The sequence below is a fragment of the Nicotiana sylvestris genome, chromosome 11, assembly GCF_000393655.2.
Source record: "Nicotiana sylvestris chromosome 11, ASM39365v2, whole genome shotgun sequence".
In the NCBI taxonomy this organism is placed as follows: domain Eukaryota; kingdom Viridiplantae; phylum Streptophyta; class Magnoliopsida; order Solanales; family Solanaceae; genus Nicotiana; species Nicotiana sylvestris.
Window position 1 is genome coordinate 132,452,953 of NC_091067.1, and position 9,553 is coordinate 132,462,505.

The 9,553-nt window shown below is 43.9% G+C and overlaps 2 protein-coding genes across 2 annotated transcripts; both read right to left on the reverse strand.

Moving 5' to 3' along the window:
* Positions 1-326: 326 nt before the first annotated feature.
* On the reverse strand, positions 327-1,594 carry LOC138881659 (uncharacterized). The gene is made up of 2 exons (XM_070161905.1): positions 1,434-1,594; positions 327-669 (listed from the first exon to the last, which is right to left on the reverse strand). Exons 1-2 carry the CDS (start codon positions 1,592-1,594, stop codon positions 327-329), a joined length of 504 nt encoding a protein of 167 aa, XP_070018006.1.
* A 3,620-nt stretch (positions 1,595-5,214) lies between these two features.
* Positions 5,215-6,681, reverse strand: LOC138881660 (uncharacterized). The gene is made up of 2 exons (XM_070161906.1): positions 6,431-6,681; positions 5,215-6,331 (listed from the first exon to the last, which is right to left on the reverse strand). The coding sequence occupies exons 1-2, from the start codon at positions 6,679-6,681 to the stop codon at positions 5,215-5,217; spliced, it is 1,368 nt and encodes a 455-aa protein (XP_070018007.1).
* Between the last annotated feature and the right edge of the window lie 2,872 nt (positions 6,682-9,553).

The following is a 9,553-nucleotide window of genomic DNA, read 5'->3' on the forward strand; positions in this document are numbered from 1 at the left end:
AATGAAAGCCTTCGTCATACCAATCGGACACTACTATTGCTGCAGAAGGTTTAGACATAATACCTTTTGATTGTATCTGCATTCACAGCGGTTTCAGGGTCATTTCCTTCAGTGTCTCCCAGATATAATGCCCCTTTTGGCAACAATTTTCTGATGATGTATGGGCCTTTCCAGTTGGGAGCAAATTTTCCTTTTGCTTCCTGATGATGGGGAAGGATACACCTTAAAACGAGTTGCCCCACTTCAAAATTTCTAGGCCGCACTCTCTTGTTGTAGGCACGGGCCATTATTTGTTGGTACAACTGCCCGTGGTAGACTGCGGCCATTCACTTTTCATCGATCAGGGTTAACTGTTCCAGACGAGTTTTGTCCCACTCACTGTCTTCAATTTCAGCTTCAACAATAATCCGTAGAGAAGGTATTTCAACCTCTGCGGGTATTATGGCTTCAGTGCCATAAACCAAAAGGTACGGGGTTGCTCCAACCGATGTGCGCACAGTAGTGCGATATCCCAACAATGCAAATGGCAGCTTTTTATGCCACTGCCTGGAACTTTGAATCATCTTTCTCAAAATCTTTTTGACGTTCTTTTTTGCTGCTTCGACGACACCATTGGCTTTGGGACGATAAGGAGTAGAGTTTTGATGTGTTATCTTGAATTGTTCGCATCTTTCTCATTTGTTATCTATGATGATAATTGCAGGGATACCGAAATGGCAGATAAGATTGGAATGCACGAAATCCACCACAGCTTTCTTGGTGACAGATTTGAGAGTGATTGCTTCAACCCACTTCGTGAAATAGTCGATGGCAACCAGTATGAATATATGCCCATTTGAGGCTTTTGGCTCGATTGGCCCAATGACGTCCATGCCCCAGGCAACAAATGGCCAAGGCGCTGACATAGGATGCAGTTCTGTGGGCGGTGCATGAATCAAATCATCGTGCACCTGACACTGATGACACTTCCGAACAAAACTGAAACAGTCTTTTTCCATGGTCATCCAGTAATAGCCCGCTCGGAGGATTTTCTTCGCCAAAACATACCCATTCATGTGGGTCCACACACTCCTGCGTGCACTTCATACATGATTCTTCCGGCCTTCTCGGCGTCAACACATCTTAACAAGTTGAGATCCGGAGTCCTTTTGTACAAGACATCACCGCTCAAGAAGAAACCACTTGTGTGTCACCTAATGGTTCTCTTTTGGTCTCCGCTAACTTGCTCAGGGTATTCTTTAGTTTTCAGAAATCTTTTGATGTCATAATACCACGGCTGAACATTTGGTTATGCCTCAACCGTATTACAGTAACCGTGTCTTTCCCTAATTTGGATTTCCAAGGGATCAATGTGGGCATTGCTTGGGTATGGCAGCATCGAGGCTAGAGTAGCAGGTGCATCGGCTAGTTTATTGTGACAACGAGGGATGTACCTGAACTCTATTGACTTGAATCGCTTGATGAGATCTTCCACATGTTGCTGGTAGGCAATACTTTTGACATCTCGAGTCTCCCATTCTCCTTGGGCTTGTCGGATAATCAAATCTGAATCTCCCATGATTAACAATTCTTCAACATCTTGATCGATTGCCATGTTCATACCCATAATACAGGCTTCATACTCAGCGGTATTGTTTGTGCAAAAAAACCAAAGTCGGGTTGTGGTTGGATAATGCTGACCCGTGGGTGAGATCAAGATTGCCCCAATTCCAACACCTTTTGCGTTTACGCTCCATCAAAGAACATTTTCCAAGCATTGATGTCTTCGGATATTGCCTCAACTGAATTTACCTCTTCATCCGGGAAGTAGGTGCTCAAAGGTTGGTATTCCTCGTCAACCGGGTTTTCAGCCAAATGATCCGCTAGAGCCTGAGCTTTCATCGTCGTGCGGGTGACATAGACTATGTCAAATTCAGTGAGCAGGATCTGCCATTTTGCTAACCTTCCTGTGGGCATTGGCTTCTGGAATATGTATTTTAAAGGATCTAACCTAGTTATGAGGTAAGTGGTGTAAAATTGCAGATAATGCCTCAGCTTCTGAGCGACCCAAGTTAAAGCGCAACAAGTTCTTTCCAATAAAGTGTACTTGGCTTCATAACTGGTAAACTTCTTGCTCAGATAGTAAATGGCCTGCTCTTTCTTTCCGATCACATCATGTTGCCCGAGGACACAACTGAAAGAATTTTCCAAGACTGTCAAATACAAGAACAGAGGCCTCCCTGGCTCAGGTAGGACCAAGACTGGTGGATTCGACAGATATTCTTTGATTTTGTCCAAAGCTTCTTGACATTCATCTGTCCATTTGATTGCCGCATCTTTCTTCAACAACTTGAATATGGGTTCACACGTGGATGTCAACTAAGCAATGAACCGGCTGATGTAGTTCAATCTGCCCAATAATCTCATCATATCCTTCTTGGTTCTCGAAGGAGGCAAATCCCGAATAGACTTTATCTTTGTTGGATTTAGCTCGATGCCCCTCCGACTGACTATGAATCCCAAGAGTTTGCCAGACGGTACTCCAAATGCACACTTGGCTGGGTTTAGCTTCAGATCATATTTACGCAGCCGCTCAAAGAACTTCCTCAAATCCCGAACATGGTCATCCTCGGTCCTGGACTTGATGATCACGTCGTACACATACACCTCTATCTCTTTGTGCATCATATCATGAAAAATGGCAGTCATGGCCCTCATGTAGGTTGCCCCGGCATTCTTCAGACCAAAAGGCATGACCCTGTAATAGTATGTGCCCTAGGGTGTGATGAAAGATGTCTTCTCTGCATCCTCTTCATCCATCAACACCTGGTGATATCTTGCGTAACAATCCACGAAGGATTGTATCTCATGTTTGGCACAGTTATCAACAAGGATATGGATGTTCGGCAAAGGGAAATTGTCCTTAGGACTTGCTTTGTCTAGATCTCTGTAATCCACACACACTCGGGTTTTCCGTCTTTCTTTGGCACTGGAACTACATTGGCTAACCATGTGGTGTACCGAACCACTCGGATCACCCCCGCTTTCAACTGTTTCGTGACCTCTTCTTTAATCTTGTCACTGATATCAGTTTTAAACTTTCTTTGCTTTTGCTGAATAGGGGGATAATCAGGGTAAGTTGGCAACTTATGAACCACCAAATCAATACTCAGTCCTGGCATGTCATCATATGACCAAGCAAACACATTTTTGAACTCAAACAAGAGTTGGATCAATGCATCCCGAGTTTTTTCATTTGTGTGAATGCTTATCTTGGTTTCCCTGACTTCTTCAGGACAACCCAAATTAACCGGCTCAGTATCATTTAAGTTCGGCTTAGGTTTATTCTCAAATTGTTCCAATTCTCAATTTATTTCCCTTAAAGCCTCTTCTTCATCGTATTTCGGTTCTTGGTTCACTATTTCACAGTGAGACAGCGTGTTTGAATTTGGGCATGAAGTCTGCAAGCATGTCATGCTATTTAAAGCCGCATTATTAGAACTGAAAAAATGAAATAAAAGAAAATAACAAAAATAAGAAAGAGTAGAGAGATGAACGATGAAATATTGATTTCATTTCTTTGAATTTGAAAATAACAGGGTTTACATTAGAAATTTAAAGACAGGAAACTAAAGAAAACATTCGAGTTACACCCTGAAATAACTCGCAATGCAGAAAAAGTAGCAGGACTGGACTACCGGGATTCCCGCCTGATTGGGAATGGAGTAGCCTTCCAATTTTGCAGTTAAGCACTTGGTCACATGTATAGCACCTCAGCGGTGCTTGAGCCTTCCCCTGGTTGGACCATGTGTGCTTCATACAGCATTTGCCTCATAGCCCCACAGATTTCTTCAATTTCCTCAGCCGTAAAGGCTTCATCTTCCTCTTTCTCATTGTATTTAGGCTTGACAAATGTTCTATAAAGATGCGGGATCGGTTGAGGCAAGACCCATCCATTGTTCTTTCTTTCATCCGCCCATTTTCCATCAGCTGATATGGGTTGGAAACCTACCCCAAAGAACTTCTCACTAGCAGTTAGGGTGATAAGTTCAGCTATTCCTTGCAATGATTTCCTGAGTCCCTTCCCGGGTTTGTAGCCATGTCTGATCATTTCTTTGGCCACCATAATTGATGAATTTGAAAGAAAGGGTTGAGGGCAAGGGTTTCCTTCTTCACACTAGTCCGCGACCACAATCTCAAAAGCCTGATAAACTATGTGTTCACATCCCTCTCTAGCTTCAAGACAAGGGACTGACGGGTCCCGATAAATCGATTACTCATCTTCCCCGTGAACTACAATCTTTTGATCTTCATACTCGAATTTCACCATTTGGTGGAGAGTAGAAGACACAGCCCCTGCTGCGTGAATCCACAGTCTTCCTAATAGAAAATTATAAGAAGTATCCATGTCCAAGACCTGAAAAGTCACCTCGAGGTCTACCAGGCCAATAGTCAGAATCAGATCAATCTCGCCTATTGTATCTCTCTTTATGCCGTCAAAGGCACGCACACAGCCGTTGTTGGGTCTGATTCTCTCAGTACCGATTTTCATACGTTGCAGAGTTGAGAGTGGGCAAATTTCTACCCCAGAACCACCATCGAGCATGACCCTTTTCACATAATACCCTTCGCATTTGACCGTCAGTTGAAGGGCTTTGTTGTGTGCGGCCCCTTCCGGGGGCAAATCATTCTTGCTGAAAGAGATTTTATTGATTGTAAAAAACCTCTCTGCCATCCTTTCCAACTGTTCTACAGTGGTTTCAATAGGTACGTATGCTTCATTAAGAGTTTTGATCAACACCTTTCGATGTTCAGTTGAGTTCATTAACAAAGACAACAAGGAGACTTGAGCAGGAGACTTTTGGAGCTGGTCGATTATCTCGTAGTCTGCCATTTTCATTTTCTGGAAGAACGCTTCCGCTTCTTCAGCACTCACTGGCTTTTTAGGCAGGAAACGCTTCTTTGTGGCATTATTCACTTCCTCTAGATTAAAATACTTCTCACCCGGGTTATTTTCCTTAACTTCTCCCGAGATCTCTTTGCCTTTGTAAGTTACTATCGATTTGTTATAGTTCCATGGCACGGCAGCGAGATCTGTCATGGGCCTTTGTGGCATGCAGCCAATAACCACAGGCTCATTCAGCCTTGGGGGAATTATCGGCCCCCACACCACAGAGGTTCCTTTGGGCACATACATTTGAGCTCCCTTGTTTAGCTCAAACCTCCTAGGAAGACTCAATGACATCTTTGCTTTCTTGCGGCCTCGAGGGACATAGAGAATGACATCTTTGGAGGGCGTTGCCCCAGTTTCAACTTCCACTTTCTTTTCTGTCTTCTGAGGGGTGGTTTTGATCTTTTCTCCCCCTTATCTTGTTTCACGATAGCTTTTGGCTTCTTTTCCACATCGGCTATGGCAATGATGGCTTTTAGAGTTGGATCAAACTCCATGTCTTCACAAATCATCCCAATAACCGGCGCGTTGTTGTGAGCTGGTAGTGGATTGTTGGTTACATTAGGAACGTCTTCGTCCCTTAGCATTATTCTCTTTTGTTCTATCAAATCTTCCACGGCCCTCTTCAAGGTCCAACAATTATCTGTATCATGCCCTTCTGCCCCTGAATGATAGGCACATCGGGTGCCATGTTGGTAAGAGGGTGACTCTGGGTTTTGTCTATTCGGGGGTACGGGTTGCAACAAATCCATTTGGACCAATTTTAGGAATAGGCTAGAATAGGACTCACCAATGGGTGTGAAGTATGTTTTCCTTGGCGGCTCCCGAGCATGGAAGTTGTTTTGTGGAGGTCGGGGATCATAGTGAGCTTGGTGAGGTGGTTGTTTTCTGGGAAATGGAGCTATGTTCTGGTTAAATTGTTGTTGTGGCCTGACGTAGGGTTGGGCATTCATCACTGTGTATGGCTGAGGGGCATAAGCCACATCTTGGTGGGGATAGTAATGTTGTGGGGTTCTTTCGGAGAAAAGAGGTCTGGGTGAACGGAGTTTTCTTGCACTTGAAGTTGCCATTGATGTTTCTTCCTTCTTCTTTTGATTTGCTACTCCTCCCGATCCGCCTTGGATTGCTTGGGAGGTGGCCCTTATAGCAGATTGACTCAAGATTCGTCCTTTTTTCAACCCATTTTCAACCATTTCACCGATTTTAATGGCTTCGACGAACGTCTTACCCATCGCAGACATCATGTTTTGATAGTAATCAGCCTCTTGGGCTTGAAGGAAGACACTGACCATCTCTGTTTCGTCCATTGGAGGTTTGACTCTGGCCGCTTGCTCGCGCCATTTTACAGCATACTCTCGAAAGCTCTCCGAGGACTTCTTCTTTAGATTTGATAATGAATTCCTGTCAGGGGCAATGTCGATGTTGTATTGAAACTACCTGACAATGTCCCGAGCCAGATCGTCCCAGATATGCCAGCGAGATATATCCTAATCCATATACCATTCAGAAGTAATACCGACCAAACTTTCTCCAAAGTAAGCCATGAGCAGCTCTTCTTTTCTGCCCGCTCCCCGCAGTTGGTTGCAATACCTTTTGAGGTGGGCAAGGGGATCCCCATGCCCATCATATTTCTCAAACTTCGGGGTCTTGAAACCCAAGGGTAGATGTACATGTGGGAACATGCACAGGTCAGCGTAAGATATGCTCTTTTTCCCACTCAGACCTTGCATATTTTTGAGACTTTGCTCCATGCTTCTCATCTTTCTAGTAATCTCCTCTTGTTTAGGGGTTTTTGCGGTTTTCTCCTGCCCTGCGGTAAACTCGTACCGAGGTTGCTAAGGGTAGGCATTGGTGGTAAACTGGGTTGGTTCCATTGGGAAAGATGGTGCTTGAAAGGTGAAAGAGGATGGATCGAAGCTAGGCTTGGGTAGAGTAGGTTGTGCCATAGCTGAACAAGGTGGCGCAGTGAATATGTTTGAAGTCGCACCTGAAGTTAACACCTGGGGGCGAGCCTCAGAAGGTGTTCCCGCATAGTGGGCAGAAATGGTAGGATATCCCAATGGGGTATTTGGATAATTTATGGGGGTGTTGGAGGTCCCACTTGCCCTGGGAAAAAGCTCGGGAAATCTAGGGATTGCACTTGGTGGTTCTTTTCCGTTTGCCCAGGCGTCCCACATTTCCATCATGCGGAGACGCAGAAATCTATTTTCCTCGGCAACTGCCGATTCTGAAGTTGGGATGCCCGAGATTGGACTATCATCTGTAATAGGAACTGTTGGCAGAGGCATTTCTGAAGACATTTCAACGCTTCCTTTCGACCTCGTGAAGTATGGATGCAAAGCCAGACTACCACAAAACCAACCACCTTACTATAAAACCTGAGCTTAATAGTAGACAACAAACTGGTCAGTTTGGAGCAAATAGCACATAGGTAATCGCACGTTGGGGTATGATGCACCTATAGAGTTAAATGTGTTTCTACATGTTTCGCCACGGTTGCATATTTCATCCCGGCTTTGCTTACTTTCCCCAATTTTCTTTTCTTTTAACTTTGGCCTTTTCTGCTTCTATTCCCCGTTTTCTGCTCTTTTCTTTCCTCTCTTTCCTTGCTTTCTTTTTTTTGGCTTTTGATTTTTCTTTGGCTCTATTTTTCTTTCTTTTTGGATTTTCTTTCGGTTCTTCATTTTCACTTCCCTCTCTTATTTGGGTTATTTACAAAAATCATGACCGGATCCGATGAGGATTGCCTACGTATAACGACGCCGTGTGAATCAGATCATTACGTAGTTCAAGAAAATAAATGCGGAAAATAAAGAAACAATTTTTTGGAAATTTTCGATTTTCATTAATAAAAACTCCTAAACCTTTCTATTACAAAAGACTTCAAACTACTCATTTTCTTGGAATTTTAAAACTACGAAGAGACTCAAGATAAACCAAAATACAGACTCGATAAATGAAAAATCATGAATACATCAATGCTTCGACTCCTGGGGCCCGTGAGACATCATTCGGTCTTGCCACGGGCCTACGTGCGAGATCCCCTTGAAGCCACTCCAAATCACTCATTATCTGGCGGACAAATGTTATTACTGCAGCGAATAAAGTGGTTTGAGTCATGTCCTCACATACTTGGCATTTCATGACGATGTAGTCGGCAATGGTTCTAACCCTCTCTCGGACAATACCCTTTTCCTAAAGCAGGCGCCCGATTTGCTGATTCCGGGCTTCTAGCACCTGAGTGTCATGTTGGCTTTGATTTTGCAATTGTTGCATATCTTCCTCTATCTGGGCCATCAAAGCATAACAATGTTCCCTATCGACTTTAAAGTTTCTAGTCGGTTTGTCCGCCTCATTTTCAAGGGTGGTTAGCTTTCTCTTCAGATTGGTGATTGTCCCTTAATATTTTCTTTTCATTTGTTGCACAAACTGTGTCTGCCCTTCTGCATTGTTTGCCAATTGTGCCCGAACTTTTGCTAGACTGGCCTCAAATTTTTCTAGGTCATCTTGACATTCAAGTACTTTCTTTCTCAGACTGCTTATAAGCCTTTCATCTGCTCAGCTTCTTTCCCGGTTTCTAGCAGCTATTCTCATTTTCTGGATTTGAGCTTTGAGGGTTTCGTTTTCCTGAGTTATCTTCTTCTTTTCCCCTTCATCTGCGGCAGCTTGGATGCTATTGCCAAATTTGAGGTCCCTGATTTGTCCCTCTAATTTACCTATTTTGGCCCTATAGCTTTCTTCTTTTGCCAACCAGCCCAACTGCTCCTGCGAGTCATTAGTGAATTATTAGACATGGGGTCTCTTAGCGGGTCTCTCAGGGATCTAAAACCTTTTACCGAACCAAACCATGTAACTGGGGTCCACCTCACCTCTAGCTAGATCCTGTACCATAGTCTTAGGTTCGAGAAATCTGCACTCATTCCAAACTTGGCGAACTCATCCTTTTGGATATACGGCCTTTGGGCCCAATTCGACGACATGCCCACTCAAATCTTTGTCATGGGGGAAGGTTTGAAATCTGACCAGTTGGCATAAAACCCTATAAAGAGCATATGGCTGGATGCTCCGGATGCCCATCAGGAGAAGACAACACACTTCGGCTGACATGTATATTGCTTCGGTGACAGGGATCCATCCGAACGCCCACTCAATCTTATCAGAAGTTAAAGAACTTAAGTGTGCAAACCAAGCTTCGGTACCCTCGGGAAATTCAACACCCACCACTCGGCTTTCAAATTCTTTGATGCAATTCAAATCAGTCATACCGTAGTTCATATACCCGACACAGTGGCAGAGATGTTCCTATATCCACAATTGTAGTAGTAAGTTGCAGCCTTGGAAAAAAATTCCCCCTTCTCGACAAATGGTCAAAGCTTGGTAAATCTCATATAAGATTAGGGGAACCAAGGTGCCATTAGCTTTCTTGATTGCGACATCAACCATTCCCACGAGGCCCAATTCTATGTTGTCGTCTTCTCGTGGACAGATTACAACACCCAAGAATGCTACTATAAAAACTAAACCCCACCTTGCTTCCCATTTATCTTTATTTCCAGCATGGGTCAGACCAGTATTTAGTGCTTCAAAACCTTGGGGGTTACCATAGCGTTGATACAAGAACTG

Coding starts and splice junctions, on each gene's coding strand:
- LOC138881659 (XM_070161905.1), bottom strand. CDS start 1,594: ATGGCAATCGATCAAGATGTTGAAGAATTGTTAATCATGGGAGATTCA. Junction 670..1,433: donor TTCAAGTCAATAGAGTTCAG/GTACATCCCTCG, acceptor CAAATGAGAAAG/ATGCGAACAATTCAAGATAA.
- LOC138881660 (XM_070161906.1), bottom strand. CDS start 6,681: ATGGAGCAAAGTCTCAAAAATATGCAAGGTCTGAGTGGGAAAAAGAGC. Junction 6,332..6,430: donor GTCGGTATTACTTCTGAATG/GTATATGGATTA, acceptor TGCCCCTGACAG/GAATTCATTATCAAATCTAA.